The 19,083-nt window shown below is 38.0% G+C and overlaps 2 protein-coding genes across 2 annotated transcripts; one reads left to right on the forward strand and one right to left on the reverse strand.

The window, feature by feature from the left end:
* Positions 1-971: 971 nt before the first annotated feature.
* On the reverse strand, positions 972-16,966 carry LOC110378330 (muskelin). The gene is given in 16 exon segments (XM_049844772.2): positions 972-3,723; positions 6,199-6,354; positions 6,848-7,105; positions 7,500-7,658; positions 8,079-8,270; positions 8,672-8,810; positions 11,121-11,144; positions 11,146-11,282; positions 11,575-11,614; positions 11,718-11,904; positions 12,541-12,658; positions 13,189-13,364; positions 13,852-14,044; positions 15,043-15,244; positions 16,348-16,560; positions 16,765-16,966. Coding segments are annotated over 16 exon segments (2,511 nt in total). The 5' UTR covers positions 16,845-16,966; the 3' UTR covers positions 972-3,486.
* Positions 16,967-17,087: 121 nt separating this feature from the next.
* On the forward strand, positions 17,088-18,654 carry LOC110378340 (ATP-dependent (S)-NAD(P)H-hydrate dehydratase). The gene is made up of 2 exons (XM_021337553.3): positions 17,088-17,575; positions 17,898-18,654. The coding sequence occupies exons 1-2, from the start codon at positions 17,312-17,314 to the stop codon at positions 18,630-18,632; spliced, it is 999 nt and encodes a 332-aa protein (XP_021193228.3). The 5' UTR covers positions 17,088-17,311; the 3' UTR covers positions 18,633-18,654.
* Positions 18,655-19,083: the final 429 nt, after the last annotated feature.

Raw genomic sequence — 19,083 nt, forward strand, 5'->3', positions numbered from 1 at the left:
AAACTGTTTCGCCACTGCATATTATAAGTATTAGTGCAATTTAAATTTGGTTGTTTCATATACATGATATTGTTCTTTGTATTATTATGCAGTATTTACACAACATGTGGGCATCGCTCGATGTCTGCTGCCACTCATCGGTGGCGGTAATCATAGCGATTAACCAAAAATCATATTTTTCTTTATACATTATAACATTTAGATAATTATTTTGCTTAGGCATAGATATTACGTTATTATAGAGTAACTATTGATTATTAGTTACATTATTTAAAGATGACTTTTTGTTATAAAATGCCCGCTACTTTATTATTGTATTGCGTCATGATTTAGGTGTTGGACAACTCGAAGCATGAATGTTCCCACTGACCGTGGTCTCATTTGAATCTGTAGCTGAGTAAACGTCAATTAACTTGAAGCTGGGTGCGGCTGCGAGCTGAGCATTCTCGTAGAAACTATCGCGCAATCCGTGTTCTCGTGTAATGTGTTGTGAGACAATGTGCTTGCCGGCGACCCCACGCTTTTCCATATAACATTGCACAGTTTGATGGTTCACTTCGGACGAACAATTATATTTCTTCCTCACTTTAATTACAGATGGCCACTTTTTATTTGCTTTTGTAATCGAACCAGATTACAAGTCTTTTAGAATTAAACCCAATGAGCTTGTTTGTGTAAGCGGTGTGTAGACTGTAGATATTCACCGACAGATGTAATGAACCAGCGCCGGGAACATATCATGACAGAGCGGATTTATTTTCATTGTGTAAGGCACACCGTGTTGTCCCAATGACTGATTTGAATCATGTATGAGAATAATAAATTATATATTTAAAACATTTTGGCGTGGTTTTATTTCAGAACCGGATTTCAATGACCCGATGGTCCATTTACCTGGTTTAAAACTTTATTCCTCAAAATGGTATGTTGCTGCAGGTAAAATGTTCAAGAGATAGTTAAATGAAACAACATTGAGTTTAATACGCATATATTATGTACATACAGACTGAGAATGCTTCAAGTTACAAATTGAAAACAAATAATTTACTCTTACACGAATAAAAATGCATTATTTACAAGACGTCTCGTGCGTACGTACGTAATTTCTCTTAATTACGTGATATAACACTAATATTTACAGATACACTCGAGTATTTCGGGACAAGGTACAGTTGGCAACATAAATGTGTGCACACAACTTATGTAGACTGTACAGCTAGTACATCACGAGCATTTGGGAGTAAAATGATCTAAAATTTACATTGAGCTTCACTACGGATTATATAATTTTACGTATGAATAACATAGTCTTACGTAGTGCAGATTATATCTTATCAATTTCAATATTTTCTGAATGTGATTTTTGCTGGTTGGAATTGTCAATAAATACTACAATAATTTCAAATTCCAACTGCACATATTGATCTACATAACACTGAATTTCACATTGAACATCAATTAAACATGAATACATTTAGTAAACCAAGTACCATCCTACTGTAAATACTGTGACGACTACAAAGCAAGAACCTGCTGACATTCTTAAATATAAGATTATTCATAAACATTACTGAATTTAACACTATGTAGCTGATAACTTATTCAAGACATCAAATGCTAAAACACAGTCAACTGTTCTGTCATCGAATACAATTCAATATAATAATGTGCTTGATTGTACACTAACGATAATTTAAAACTATTATTTGTAAAAGTACGTGATTACATGGAAAATAAAATACACATAAGACATTCCTTCCCTGTGATAGTAGTATAATTTGGCAACATCCCCCTACACCCTCCCGTGGCAGATCCCTTACTCAGATAATTACATCTATCGATAACAGCAACTTTATCACAGTCTGTAAACACACGCGCCCCATCTTACTAATTCTAAAAAGCTGACTATTATAATGTGCATTGTTTTGTCACAGGTTACATTGATTGTATTTTAATTCGAAAAAAAGGTGTTAAGTCAATGAACAATTTATGTTTTCCAAAACTATTTACTTATAATATTTGAGTGAAATGCAAAATGTCTTTTAGTATTAATGTGTTAGAATGTACCGCGTACAACTCAGTATTCAATGCTGACTAGACTTCTTGGGAACACCGCCGTACACGCTTATTCATAGGTACATTCTTTGAGAATTTCTATAGTTAGATATTTACAATTTCATAAAGGAAACGAGCCTCTTAGTTGCTACAGCTGCGGCGTACACCCCACAGTTAGCTGCACACAGCTTGCAAGATTGACAAAATGATTGACTGTTTAATGTAAATACTATAGCTTGCAATGAATTAGATTCCTTGTAGTTGTTAGTGGTTGTTATTAGGAATCGGAAGATGGCCTATTCAAAATGCTGACTAATAGTGGAGATTATATAAAGCTTATGAACACGTATGGTGACTATTGAGCAAAAAGTCACAGATATGTATAATTTTAAGTTTTGACGAGTCGCAGTGGGAGAACTATTTCAGTTCTTAACTTCAACTTATTAGTAGATAAATAGCAATTCAAGAAGAACACCGATCCACCCAATCTTTGTCATTATGTCAGTCTTGCAATAGGTAATTAAAAATATATTCGTTAAACTTAAAAATGCTCATACCATGTCCAAAAAACAGACATTACTGAAAACTAAAATAAATTATACTTTTATATGTGTGGCTACAAAATATTGTCACTTGTGAAATACATTGAGTAGTACATAAAGAGAATAGAGTACGATTACATTTGTTACGTTAAAGATATATTGTATGTATTATAATGATAATATTCGTAAACATGCAGTTTTACATCTGTGGTTTACTTAGCGTGGACATGAGAACAACGGTGAAGATCCACCAATTCATCTATAAAATGATTTCATTGGTATTGTAATTTCTAGAATAGCCAAAACAGTGGAAATAGACTTACCTGCTATGCAGGCAGTCATTTCAATCTTCAAAAAATCCTTTCTAGATTTTTATGGCCTTTCCAGATACCTTGAACTGCTTACAACATCACTGGGCCAATGTTTTATCATTGGAAACGATACCAGCTCGTTTTGTGTGAATCTTAAAACAACGTTGTTCTCACAACCCGCAGAAAAACATCAATACAAATACTACGGTATTCATATCATTACTTACGAAGTGTGATATAATAATATGTTTATTAATAATAACAGTACACGGCAATAAATAAGACATCAATACAATGTAGTTGTGATAAAGGTACATATCACTAAAATGTTTTGGACTTAGTTTTTTTTAACGAAGATTTTTTGGTGATAGGTGGATTTTGCGAATATCAATAAGTTTACGTAAGTAGGAACATTATTTATGCTGATTTTGACATTTGTAAACAATAAAATAGACATAAATATACCGGTACAGCAAAAACATAAGCATTTGTGTTTTTAAAACGCAAATAGCTACCGACAATGTTTCCCGAACATTTTTTTTGATGAGACTTACCTATCACCATAGTTTAGCATCAGTTTACAGCATGACAAGATCGGTGATGTCTCCCTTGGGCGGGACCATGGAGGGTCGGAAGAAGATGCAGAGCGCGTCATACAGCTTGATGCGCTGAGCTCGCGCGTTCCACTGCGCGGTCTTCTCGCGCTCGGCCGAGAGTTCGTCATCCTGGCCGACGTCCCAGGTCTCTGGGGTCGGCTCAGTGGTCTCTTCGAACGGTGTGGTCGGCTCGGGGGCTGTGTCGTCGGCGCCTAGGACCTGCAGTGGGGAGTAAGGTTAGACATTTTACCGTCTTACCACAAAAACTTTTAAACGTCAGTCTATGACTTGTCTAAAAAAATGTCAAATTATGACGTTGACATATGTTTCATTTTGCAGCCAAATATTTTTTAGACACGTGTAAAACAGGGGTTTAAGTTTTTGTAGTAAGGCCATTATTGTATGACAGCACCATCAGTTAATGTTATTGGCTTTTAAAGTTTTAAATATTCTAATATTTCCCATGCCATTAGTCTATATTACTTATATCCTGCTGTTGATAACAATAGAGTAAAGTTATCTCAAGTTTAAATATAATTATGAAAATGTGTGGCTATTCCTTGGTGTAATTTTATTCCGTTTTATTAATAAGACAGTTGGGGTTAACCACATGACAGTCCCTCAGACTTGTAAAACACCAAACCTAAATGTATTCTTAAGAAAGTTCACACTCGACAGTCGAAACAAAACAAAAGCGATCAAAACAAAATAATATTACGCCACGGTCTGAGAAGCACGCAGGAGCGCCCCTGAACCATGAAAATACAATGATGTTACACCCGGGTTGAGAAGCCGGGCGCATCACCCCTAGAATTATGTAGGTACCCCTATCAACCATTTGCCCAACTGCTAAGCTAAGCAACGATCGCCAAATTGTCAACCAACAACAAATATCAAACAACATCATCAATTGAATTGACTACCCGCTGACAACCCACCAATCTAACAAAAACAATTGCCCAACTGTTGCTTCTCAAAGCTATGAACTTACAATTACCATTGTGTCCATTGACTTACTGTATGTAAGAAGTAGGTCAAAATATAGTCAATCATATAAAAATGATAAGACTCCAAATTCAATATGTTGTTCTTTTTTTATTGTATGAGTATTTATGGCTAGACAAAGTATGTTAGTAGCGCCATCTATATTTTCTATAGCGGGATATTAAGTCCGCTCATCAATAATTAGTTCCGCATGTGACAACATTGAACCGAGCGATGCTCCCCTGCCCCCGACTTCCCCTGTTTATGCACTACTGGCGAGTGACGGACGCTGTCACGCGCCAGTGCAAAACCGCTGGAAATAGACGCCGAGAGGAAGCGCTCGTGCTGCTCCCGTGCCGCGTCGCATCCTTACCGGTGGCGCCGGAGGTGTCGGGAAGCGAATCACCGCGATACCCGGCCAGTCGGTGGGAATCTGACTATTCTCTGTGAGCGTCATGACCGCCCCCAGCCGATATCTTGTGACGCCCACCGCACCTGGAGAGCCAGGCACGCGTGCCTTTCCCGCATTGCCTAAATTCATCGCTCCTTCACTTCTTGCCGGTAACACGACATCCTCCAACGAAAAATACAGTCCACTTAAAATACCTAAATTTCCAAACTAGCTGTTTTCAGTCCAAACTGACTGTCAGCCGCCGAATGTGAGCGAACTTACGCACTTGATTGTATTTTTGTACATATTTGGGAAAAGGCTCTGACCTAAACATAGTTGGGAAAAGGCTCGGAAGATGATGATGTAACCTTACATTATGAGACAATGCATAGATGCTGTCATGGGGCGGCTGATAGTGAGTGCGGTTGATACACAGGTGCAGTATGGAGAACAATAATAAATAAAATAGCCAATAATAGCTTCCTCTCTCCTAACTCAGTTATTATGTTGTGTCTGACCGGGTCTATGTGAACTATTTATATAAGTATTACCACCTAAGAATAGATGATTGATAATCAAAATAAAAAATCATTTATTCAAACTCTGCTGCAAGACAGCACTTTTTGAACGTAGGGAATTTACATAAGACAGCCCCCAAAACGCCCACCCTTCACTACTTCCTATATATTTTTGCTGGGAAGAAGTGGCGCAACAAACTCCCCAGCAACACATGTCTATCTGTAGGTTAGAAGAACCTTAAACATTGTTTGATATATAAATTTGTATACAATGTAATTTGTATATAATGTAATTTGTATATTAAAGTAGAGGACAATATGCAATATTGACAAAAAATTATAGTAAAAATGATTTATACAACCAGCACATGCTAGCTAGCACTCACCCTACATACCTTAACTAGCTCGAGCATTGAATAAGTTTGATGAAAAGAAAATTATAGCCTCCAATTATTGTGGAGAGCAATAAAAGTATTGAGTTAGGATTTAATTTGTTTGATTTGTTGAAATATGTACCTATAGTTTAATTTTTTTGACATTTAAGTATTTGTTGTAATTTTCATTTTTTGTTTAATTAATTGATATTGTGCCTGATTTGGGAAGAATTGTTTTAATTATTTTATTTTTTTGTATGGTTTGAGCAATTTTGTATGTACAGAATTGTATCTACTAAGTAAACAAAATTGCACGCCGTAAGGCAAAATGAATTGGGACTGTTGTAAAATACTATTTCTAGCTGATTTGTATACCTACATTTGGCAAATAAATGATTCTTATTCTTGAGTATTACGTATGTAGTACCTGTGCGAGTGCGGTCGCGAGATCGCAGGGCACGGGCTGCGCGTGGCGCCGGCGCGCCAGGGCCCGGGCTCTGCGGGGCGACAGGGCACACGCGGCGCCCTCGGACGGCGCCGTGCCTGAGAATAAGATCGTCGCCAGGCGCTGGAAGCGGAGCACCTGCGAAACAGTACACAATATTATATTGATCCATATAAGATGATAGTTATTATAGATATAGATTGATTCTCAGATAATGCAAGATGGTAACCAAACTCGTGAGATCACGATAATTTTACATAACATCGATATAAAATCGACCTCAGTGGCGTGCACTTGGAGAGGCCTATGTCCAGCAGTGGACTGCGATAGGCTGATGATGATGATATAAAATCGATACTAATATTATAAACCGAAAAAGAGTTTGTTTTTTTGAACGCGATATTATCAGGAAGTACTGGTCCAATGTAAAAAAAAACTATTTCAGTGTTAGACAGCTCATTAATCGAGGAAGTCTATAGGCTATTTACAAGGGTACAGAGATTCTGAATGCTGGTGAAACCGCTGGCAGAAGCTAGTATACAAATATAACTTCAACATCTAAATAACCCTCATCTCAGCCAATTACAATAAAACATCTCACGCAGTCATTTCAAAACATTGAATAGCTCACCTGGTCCGGTCGATTCTGGTCGAGCACCTCAAACAGATCATTCCTGAGGTAGTGCAGCGCGGTGGCGGCGGCGGCAGGGTCGGGATGCGCAGCCGCGGCGGCCGCCAGCTCCTTGTAGCACGCCTCGCGCAGCGCCGACCGCGCCGACAGAGCTGCCCCCTGTAGTGATGCGCGGCGCAGGCGCAGGGACCACAGGTCATCTAGGCGAACACGGGGGCTGGACTGGTTGCCGGGGTTGCCGCCGAAGAGGTAGTGAATCTGGGTGTAAATATCCAATTATAACCAGCTTTAAGCAAAAACACCGCATTTCGAAACGTCGGAATTAAATAATGTTTTGACCTGTTTATATTCTTAACTTTATCTCTACTTTACACGTGACGTTGTAAATTATGAAAACGACAAATGACTCCTGTGGCCAAACCACTGAATGGATCAGGTTATTTTTTTACAATTCGCCATAGAATATCATAAAGTATATGAGATAGGATTTAATGTGATTAGGTGCGACACAGCCGATATAGTATATACCCTAGTGTATAGTAGGTCAGATAGATAGCTACTTGCAAAAAATTGGTACTCAGCCGTATCCGATTAGACTGGAAGCCGATCCCAACATAGTTAGGAGGTCTCGGGAGATGATGTAATATGTTACCTTCTTGACGGGATCGTAGACGAGCTGGTGCGCGAAGCGCGGGCGCGGCTCGCTGGGGCTGACGCTGTCGTTGCGGTACACGCACGTCCACGTCAGCCGCCGCAGCGAGAACACCCACAGCGTGTTGTACACGCGCTTGTCCTTCTCTTTGCTCATACCCTGGCCAGGTGAATAGCATTCGGTTTAGTTAGAAGATTTATTGAACATAGTGGAGTATCGTTTGAATTTGTACTCAGCAAACTGGTGTCAAACACCCATATTCTTACATTAGATATATTTTTTAATATATCAAAAATGTGTAAAAATCTTCTTGTAGGTATAAGTTTCATAAAATTTACAGTTTTATTCAGTAAGAATCCCTATAGAAAATGGGCATTTTCTATACACAAGATCTATAAAGCGGCCCGACCTATATTCTGAAAATACCCGAGTTACGGCCACTAAGTTAGGAAGACAACAGTTTTTATTACAATTCCATGTCAAGGTTATTTAATAAAACTTTGACATTACGGTATATCAGGTTATTTTTGCAACTTTTAGCATAAGTCCAAGTGCGATTTGCCATGTGTGAATACTCACAGAGAGCACAAACATCTCATCAGTATCAGGGTCGAGGGTAGCTCGCTGAGTAAACCCAGCCTGCGGCGGCGGCGGCGCGGCGGAGCCCCGGCACAGCGCGCCGCACTGGCCGGTGGCGGCGTCCCACCACCACAGGTCTACGAGGTGCTCCTTGTTGCGCTGACCCGCGAACATGTAGAGGCGGCGCTGGACCTAAGAAACATGTCTTCATGTGTAAAGTTGGGTGTAAACATTCTTTAGAAATATCAATATCGGCTTAATTCAACTCAGACTATAAACACAACTTGATATGATACGAAATACATAAGGACCAAAAACTGTCTTGGTATTTTTGCTTCTTTGAGTCATCGTTTTTGCCGAAAGACATCCACTGCTGGAAAAGGCTTTAACACCAACATGACAATCTTTCCAAATATGTAAAACTTTATTCTGATAAGGTTGAAAGTCTATTGAAGTAATTTAACAGATCGAGGCAAGTTGATGTGCTGTCTATTCCTTCACAAAAAAACTAATTACTGAGAACCTTTTTTATTCTGATCTACTGATCTTCCGTCATACATAGTTTTAAATCACTCAGCTGCTTTATAACTTACCGGATGGAACAGCATGGAGTGCGAGACGCGTGCCTGCGGCGCGTTGAGTTCGTGCGAGTCGCTCAGCAGCAGCTGCCACGAGTTCGTCGCGATGTAGTACGCGTACAGCCCCGAGTACTGCGGGCTCACCACCTCCTCGCTGTAACATGGAGTTTCATTTAGTACTTAATTACTTTATTGCATTCCATATTGGGGACAAATGAATAGAAACAATTATGGACTCTGTTGGGCACAGTTATTTAGTAGAGTAACTGTGTTTTACACTATAAGGGTGTCAATGGGTGAGATCCTGACGTCGCTTATTTTTGGGTAAATGAGGTTAGTGGCGGAACTCTCATTTACTTCAGACATCACACTTAGTACTTCTTTTTATATGCTAAACCTATGAACTGCCATGTACACTACCCCCATGTATTCCTCCCATAAATTCCCTTATGTACTGCTACACCAATGTACTACCTATATGTACTCCCTTATACATAGACTTTCTCTATATTTAAACTGCCTTGATTACTAAAACTTTGTACTATCCGTGAGTACCTTCTTATGTACTTTTTATAGGTAAACTTCCTTATGTAATCCCCCTATATGCTCCCTTACGTACGGATCATTTACCTGAGTTTAAAGTATTTAAATGTATTTGAATGTGCTCTCTTAATTTTCAATATAGGATACAGGAAGGATGTGCTCACGGGGGGAGGGAATTTCCCAAGAGTAAAATAAGATTTTGAGTACCTAAAAATCTAGCTGTGGGCCTCAATGACAGCGCAAAATGCAGGAAACACCCAAATTACTTAATACGTTTAATAGGTTTGTACCAAGTATAGGAATTATCGCGCGCTATTCAAGTTCTTAATTTCTTCCGCCAGTCTATTAGGGTAATCCCCGAACAATTCATCATAAATATGCTGCTGATAAACGTTCAATGCGCGAGTACAACGAACCATGGTTTTCACACTGACAAAGTGACAATATGATTTGACTATAGGTATCTGGCTATCTAGAGAGGATCAGTCACCGTGTCTATAATGAAGGTGTTATATAATCTTAATAGGCACGATGACGTGTGACGTGGGAGTAAGGACACAAAATACATAGGTACAGGAGTGAATCTCATGTATGTACTTCACTTTTCATGCCTAAACTCGGCCGTCGCGCTAGGGTTGTCAACTTTTTTATGCGCATAAAACTAACGTGGTAGTGGTACTCGTATCTAATTATTTATTTATTGTTGAAAATAAAACAGGAAAAATGAAATATAAACCAATAATAATAAAATATTTGATGTGGCATACAAGAGGTTAAACTAAACACTTTCAACGGAAATTAGTTTGAACGAGATACCGAACTTTTTCAGAAACAAATTTATAATTTTGTTATTCATACATATATACCATAAAACACTATGTAAAACAAAGTACCTCTTGCGAAAAAATTTTTTTTGTATGTCATTGGTTGGTACAGTCCCTGATCTAAGCTTGATTCTACCTACAGAAACCTTGATGTGCGAGTCCGACTCGCACTTGACCGGTTTTATTTCGTCTACCTTACAACATACTCTCGCCATGATCACAAAAATGTATCAACTCCTACTAGTAATAATCTTTGAGGGTAGGTAGGCAGGTTCGCCTGGGTCGACACTAGCAAGACTTATTATCTACGGCATTGGACCAGAGGCCGGGGCTTACCTGCCCATCTAATTGTACCTACTGCGTTTATTAAACGAACCATCGAAATATGAGAAAATAAGTAGGTACATTACATACTATAGGTACTTACCTCTCTGATTCAACCGGCAGGCTAAAAAACGACAGTTCACTGTTTATTATTGTATTAAAACAACCGTCCACTGAACAATAAATTATAATACGACTTTTTTTGTTGCTCCATTATTACTTTTTCTTTTGTTATTAAAATTAAAACAGTTAGGTTACAGTTAGGTATCACAACGCGTGCACCTTTATCTACCTTGTGTGTGACGCGCGTATCTCAAGAAAGCGGCAGCCGCGGTCGCACTGTTTTGAGTTGTTTTGAGACAGCGCGTCTGTGTACACGCACACATAGACACCTGTGTCTGCGTGACTCGAACACGCTTTGTATGTAGATTGACTTCTGTACCTATTTATTTTGTGGTGAGGAGTTCGTGATGTCACTCACGTTCAAGTAAAAGTACTTAAGTGACTTAACATAAAATTGAAACGTGTAATATCTTTGTTGTAATTTATTTGTGGCAAAAAAGAAAAAAAATACGTGTCTATTATTTTAGAGATATCTAGGAGATGGTCTAGTTACTTTTTTCATTCACCACGTTCATGGCATTCTAGCTGATTATCGGCTACAAACCAACTTAGAAAAGTTGCACTGCAACCCTCACACTCATACTTGACAGGTTGGTTCTTTACCCGCTAGGCCACAACATTTTAGCACCCGCTATCCTGATAATACTCACGAGAGAGCAGGCAGCACCCTCCCCGAACACGTAGATGGTCTGCGTGTCAGGGTCGATGCACATCTGGTGATCGAAGACGAGGCGCGGGCCGCCCATCGTCGCCGTGTCGTGGCAGACCAACGACCACTCCTCAGTGGTCACGTCGAACATGTGTAAGTCGCTCTGTAGGGGAGTTAATCCTTATTTTATATGTGCTAAACACAGGACAAATGATTTGCTGCCTCATAAAGCTTCTTTCCGTAGGAAGCAAGACGGGAATAGTTTACAATTCACAATAGTTCCCGGTACAGCATTAAGTTTTGATAGTCGAGTAAAACAATGAGTATACTTGGTAATCAGTAGGAATATATTTTTCTACTAACAGCGCATTGCGCAGTTTTAAAGATTTATTAAGCAAACTTAGGGATATAGGTACAGAGAAAGCGATTTTGTTTGTTCGCGTATTGATACTTACGTTCATGTTGCTAGGTATTCGTTGCGCATTATCGAGATACCTGCAATTAAAATTAATTTGTTAAAAACAATGAGATTGCCTGCACTTCTTGAAAACAGTCAAAATATTTACAAATATAGGAGCTTATTATGTATAAAACATACCGGCCAAGAGTGAACAGGCGTCGATGCACAGGATCGAACACCATCTTATGGCAGGACCTGGGCGAGGGTCCACCGGCCTGCCCACTGTTGGGGCACAGGAGCCTCCAGCGCTCCGTGTTGGTACAGAACGACCAGAGATCGTCTAGATCCTCGATGCCGTTCCAACCACCGAACAGGTATAACGTACCTGTGTTTGAAAATACAGTTTAGACATTTTTTAAGTGGCAACATTTTCTAAATTTTTGGGCAGGGATAAATAAGCTATTTGTAGGGTATTTTTGCATTTTTATTCACAAAAATGGTCTCTTTATGCACCCTTCAGCACACATCATCAAAATTAAAGTAGGTAGGTGTTTATGCATAAGACCATGGAGACGCCATGCTTTTCATTTTCTTTATTTATTTTGCAACATATCTCCTACATTTTTTAATATTGAATACACAATAAATATACCTATGAAAATATAAAAAAAATAGGTGACCACCGATATCGGGCACAGAGTCCAAGGTACCAGTGGTTAGGGCCCCAGACACAGAAACCTCATAATACGAGCCGTATTAAGGAGATCCAGCGGTCTAACACTATTATATTCCTTTTTTTCTCCCTTTAATAGAAGAACCTGAAGGCCTTAGCCAAGGATGATCAGGGGTTTAGGTGATACAGTAGGTAGATGAAACAGAAGATTTTGTTGGAAATTTTCTTGTGATTCGGCATGTGTTTAGTATAACGGCTTTCTGGATTGTTTGGGTTATGTAATGTGGAATCTGTAGCAGGTCTAGGTTGCGTTTAAGGTTATTTTTTATGAACAACAGTGTGACATACCAGTAGTGGCGTCGACGACCAGCTGATGTCCGCCGCGCGGGCCGGGCTTGTTGTAGCTCAGGGCCACGCTCATCGCCTCGGCCATGTCGCTCGCATCCATGTCGTCTGTCGGCCCCTCCTAGTACCCAACAATATTTCATGTCATACTAATGAATTTCGGATGGCATGTCTTTTTCTTTCGCGTCGATGACATGTCTTATAGTGAGACTACACTATGTCAGCCCAATATGCCGCCACAGCGAGAGCACGGCCGGATGCGCTCATTAGGTCCTCCCGCGAACAAGTTACAGGGCACAGTGGACATGCGATGAGGTTGCACGTTAAACTGTAGGTCCCAGCTGTCATTGAACATCCAGGTAGAAACCAGTAAGTCTAACGCCAGTCTAACCAAGGGGTATCGGGTCGCCCGAGTAACTGAGTTGAGGAGGTCAGATAGGCAGTCGCTCCTTGTAAAACACTGGTACTCAGCTGAATCCGGATAGACTAGAAGCCGACCCCATCATAGCTGGGAAAAAGGCTCGGAGGATAAATAAATAGACAGATTAAAAATCGAAAGCAAAAAAAAACTAAGTACATCTTCTAAGTTGTGAGGCACAAGGCACCATTACCGTAGATTATACACTTATTACCACAGGACGTACTACTTACAGTAGTATCAGGTCTCGGGTCCCTGTCAGTGCAGATCAGATCGTTCTGCCTGACTGGTGGGGCGGGCGGGGCGTCAGTGCTCCACAGCCGGTCCTCCACATGCGAGGAGCACGACGATATCTCCCGCCACAGTGGCGAGTACGGCTGCCACGACATGTACCAGTCTAACTCACCCTCTGTCATAAAAAACAATTGTTTAAAAAACTAAAAATACGTTTTTGATTTTGATTCTAGTCCGCCATCTTGGAGAGGCCGCCATATTGGATTTGTAATGACGTTTCTTAGCTAATCATGTATTGTCATCGGAACTCAGAGCGTGTGCAAAATTTCATCCTAATCGAGGACCGGGAAGTGGGTCAAATTAACATTCCAAGATTTGGAAGAAGTGAAACTAGTATAAGCGTGTTAACATTAAACTGCATAAGTGCTGTGGAATATATTATTTTAAGTAAATAACAGGTATCTAAATAGGAATTCGAATGTTAGGAATGTTTAAAGTGGAAAAATTAAAATGACTTTGAAATAATTATGTTCTTATTTTTTCGCTTGTCTCTGCTAGCTTGTTTATGATAAGAGTTTTTTACTGTTTTTAACAAAATAATGACGATCGCAAATGCCCTTAAATATGCTAACTTCAATCAAGATGTAATAAAAATAAATTACCAGCAATAGCTTCATCGAATATCTTTTCAGCTTGTTTGTAATCGCCGTTCTCAACGAGTGCGTTCCAGAACCGTGCCTGAATGGGTCCCTCGAGGCGCACCCCACTCTCTCGTGAGAGCGCTTCGAATGCGTCCTTGTAGCGACGGCGACGCAAGTGCTTTAACAGCATGCGCACTGCTTCTTCTTCTTTACGCTACATGTACAAAAAAAAAACTTGAACTATAAAACTTCAAGATAAATAATGGAATCAGGCATTACTTTGCGAAAATCCATGACATTTAATGCTAGGAAAAATATTTGGTAATTCTGCGAGACAATGAATCGAGGCTTGGCATACATCTTGCTGCCATGCTTGTCCAGGTACACTTGCAGTGCGCAATAATGCAAAGGTCCCTTATTTTTTAAAACATATAAAAACTTTTTGGAATCATTTATTGAAAATTCGTGTGTTACTTTTTTGTTTTTCTCGGCTAAAGCGTAAAGAGGCCTTGCATACTCGTATTTTATGACATATTTACATATAGTTGAGATAAGCTGTGAATTTGTTCCTTTATGTATGTCCTTAAGATAAATAAAGTCAACAGGCCAAGGTTGTTTCTTGTCCTACTATGTAAATAGTTATTGATCTCACATTCTATGTAAAAAGAGAAAACTTGTGTTGTTTTGGAAAGAAAACTCCTTCTTTTGGTAATAAAATATGTATAACGCAATGGTTTTGATATAGGAATTGAATTTTATAAATATGTAGTAAAAAAATATTTTACAGGGAATGAGATCCTATTAATTAGGATGTCTCTAAATATGTATTTAAGTCAATAACTCAGTACTCATTAAATATAGCTCCTTTGCAAGAATTTATCAAATTGATCCAGTAGCTTCTGAAATTAGCACGTAAGCAAACAAACTTTTCATAATATTAGCATAAGTACACTTTGTAGAAAACTATATTACAAGTATATTTTTATAATCATAAGCCTTCGCTCAAATATTTCACAGTTGGTTTACTTTTCATTTGCTTCATTGGTTGAAAATCTGTGTGTTATAAGCAAACTTGCTTAGTTTGGGAGACAGTGATAACACTTAAAGCGAAATACATTAACTTTTCATGAACATATTATAAATCATCCTGTGAAACTGTAAAATCGGAGACAGCAAAGATTATATTATAATTTATTAAACTGAAGTACTTACTAAATTGATGGTCTCCAAAGCATTGCTGACGATTTGCTCCTGGTTCTTCCCAGTGAGCTCCACATACCATATGGTGTAGTTGTAGGCTGGACCCCATGACTGTAGGGGAACTATCTTGATGTACTGAACGGGGAGGTATAGGCCTTCTGATGTCTTGCAGCGGAGCTTGAATATCTCTGCCGCACTGTCTTTCTTGAGACCACTGGGCGGACAATTTAATAATGCCTTTATCAGGTCGGCCATACGCCTTCTTTTATAATATGTGGTCTATAAAGTACCAGCTTAAGTACTAGTTAGACTCAGGCATTAACTTTGTTTGAGTTGATGATTTAACATAGTACCAGCCAGTACAGCCAGAACTTTTTTAAGACCATATTTGACAATAAGGTGATCAATGTTCTAGTTTTAGTCTATTTCGCTATAATACCTTATTTCGCAGAGCTAACAAGAGGTAATCGCATAGCAGAATTAATTTAGTTATAATATAAAGGGTGACTATTTAGTAATTAGTGCCAGATACTTGAACACATGATTCTACCCATGTTTACAAAAAACTTCCAAAAAATGTTTTGTTTATATTAATAAGTTTAATCACAATGGCTTATCAGCTGTTTCAAACTTTGGACTTTGCCCAAATTTTCAGACTGCTGTTTTGTTATTGTGATTAAACTATTGAATATACAAAAAAAGTTTCTTTGGAAACTTGTTTGAAATAGTCAGAAGTTTAAGTATTAGAAAGAAAGAAAGAAAAGAAAGAAAATACATTTATTCACATGGACATAACGCATAGACAAATACAAACAATAATACAAACAAAAACGAATTAATAATAAAATAGAACTACAGAAGGCAATACACAATAGTGGGGGAAATATGCGTCACATCCACGCATTGGTCACTAATTACCAGTCACCCTATAAATGATATCAAAGTTCTATGTTGAGATTTATGAAATAGATCTTTTAAAGCTGTTGACCCTGATTTTCCAAAGATAGTTATGTAATGACTTCCTGAGTTAGAATCTTTTTTAGGAATTTGAATAAGTGTGTAATGTGTAGGTTGCGACCATGGTTAATGTGAAGTTCAAGTATAAAAAACCTACACAAGAATTCATTATATAAGATGGATTTGTTCTTGTTTGTTCAGATCAGTTTTATTTAATAATGGCATTTTAGGTTTAAATAAGTTTCAGGTCTCTTTTGAAAATATTATTTTGTATAAATATTTTACTTTGTTTATTGACATACTGGATGTTGTAATTAAATGTATTTATATAAAAATTAGATAAAATTAAAAACTACTTACGCGGTTAGTAAAAGGGACAATTTATTTTCTTCCGTCCCACCAAAAATTTGAAATTTCTTCAGGTCACTGACATGGGCTTTTATGTACTTTCCGAATTTAATAAATTCCACAATAGAAGGTGTTTTCAGTTTTAACATAATGAACTGTGATGGAATGTTGCTGTCTGTGAACCATCTGGAGAGCTGGTCTGTGGGGTTATTTACCATGATATTCCTGAAAACGCAACATCTCCGTTTATACGCATCAACCAATATAAATTCACAACACTTCCACATAACAACAAAAGAACCAAAATACAACTGCTATCACACAGTATATAAAGCTAAATTATGGAATAAATAGCGCACACCGGAATTTTTTCCAGAATAAGAAGAGGGAATAAAAAAACGCGCAAATAACACTGAAATATTCACGTACTCGGGTATATAGTTGGCGGAATAACTTGAGTACTTGTGTATACTATAGACAAGTTTAACACTTTCATATTTATCATCCATTTTGATGTAATTTAATGCCAAAATAGCTGCAATGGAATTTTTGTTATTATTTCAGAACTACTACGGCTGATTGGCTTTGACAGAAAAAATATGGTGTTGCCATGCTATATTCATTAAAACAGATTTAAATTTATTTTTTCATGTTCAAAAAGGAATTCTTGTCTAATCGACTCAGTTTATCACTGTTTTTCCATTCTCAAAATTAAACGGGTTTCATTATTCATTAAATAATTGCTTTTAAATGAGTGTACATACAATAATCATTAAGATATACAAATATCCTGTCGACTTGCTTATCAACACAATTTCGACAAAAAAAAGCATTGTAGCTTGGTGTTTGGATATTAAATATGACCTTCACCTATACAGTATACATAAACTGTATTATAAACAAGAATCAGCTCATATAAATAAGTTGTGCTTGTTTGATAACGTAGTTTTACCGAGAGTGATTCAGTAAATAAAAAATGTTTTCGCTACACAGTAAAATGAGAGGATATAGTTATTTTGTGGCCATATGTATAATAGTTTTAGTAAATTGTGATGAAATTGAAGATAAGTGTAATTTTTTAGACAGTAAGCTCCAACCAAACACCTTTAGACTTCTTAGTAAATCCATTATTCCCACAATGGCCGGATCTGTAAAAGGAGACGCCGGAAAAATAGGAGTTATTGGCGGCTCAATAGAATACACGGGTGCACCGTACTTTTCAGCAATAACTTCTATGAAGGCATGTTGCATTTAATATTTTTTATTACTTTATATTCCTTGTACAACTATATCTATACTAATATTATAAAAAGGAAAACTTTATTTGTTTGTTTGTGGCGGATAAACTCAAAAACTACTGGACCGATTTTAAAAGTTCTTTCACCATTAGAAAGCTACATTATAAATAAGTAACGTAGGCTATATTTTATCCCGGCACGGGTAGTAGTTTCCACGGGACGTGCGTGAAACCGCATAAAAACGGCCAGTCAGTTAAAAAATAATCGTGTTTTATGAAATTACATAATGATACTATTAATAATTTAGGCGTTAATATATTTCAGGTTGGAGCAGACTTGGCGTATGTTATTACCACCGAAAGCGCAGCAACTGTCATCAAAAATTATAGTCCTGATTTAATCGTCTATCCATATTTAAACACAAAGTATGCGTCTAAAATAAGGTCTCTAATTCCGAAAATGGATGTCATCGTTATTGGCCCCGGCTTAGGCCGAGAACCTGAAACAGTACACCTAATTACTGACATCATACAAGATTGCAAAAACTTGGGGAAGCCCTTAATTATAGATGCCGACGGACTTTACGTAGTCAGTAAAAATACATCTGTAATCAAAAATTATCCATGTCCTGGAGTAGTATTGACACCAAATCTACGCGAAGCTAACAGGTTGATGGATGCTGTTTCAAAAAATGATAGCAACTGGTACAGCTACTGGGGCGATTGTGTAGCTGTTCTTGTAAAGGGTGAAAAGGACCATTTCAACACTAACATGACTGTCTACAGTTGGATAGCAACAGGAGGAGGTTCAGGCCGTCGAGTTGGAGGACAAGGCGACATATTATCCGGAGCCTTAGCAACGTTCTATCATTGGGCTTTAAAAACAGAACTTTGTAAAAATGAAAGTCAAGCCCAGCTCGCACAAAGTGTTGCTGCATATGCGGCGGCCAAGATTACAAGATTATGCAATTACAAAGCTTCCTTAGAATATGGACAATCAACGTTGGCGTCAGATATGATTACTAAAATCCATTTAGCCCTACAGTCAGCTTTTACATAACAATAAAAATGTATACTTGAAATTAAATCTCATTTTATTGAACACAATGCATGTAACAAATATTATAATAGATACCTATATTACGAATCAGCTAGTACATATCCGTTTAAATGTAGCTTCATCATATCTATCATCTTTCTCACAATCTATTTAACGTATCGATCTCTTCGTCTATAGCCATCTACATTCCTAGAATTCATATTCCTGATTCTTCCATAATGTACCTATTGAAGTTAGAAGTTACAGTCAATAATAAATAGCGAAATAAAGTTGCCTTTGCGCACCTGGGGTGGAGTAGGGCTTAGGGCGAGATTTTTGGAGCTGGCTTTTCTAGGTCTTCAAGATTGTTCATAATCTTATGTGCTCTGATGCGCTATTATTATGGTCGTAATTATATTAGGATCTCATTAAAATGTTAGTGTAGAGCTGAATATACCATACCGTTGATGTT

Source organism: Helicoverpa armigera, chromosome 15 (assembly GCF_030705265.1).
Source record: "Helicoverpa armigera isolate CAAS_96S chromosome 15, ASM3070526v1, whole genome shotgun sequence".
NCBI lineage: Eukaryota > Metazoa > Arthropoda > Insecta > Lepidoptera > Noctuidae > Helicoverpa > Helicoverpa armigera.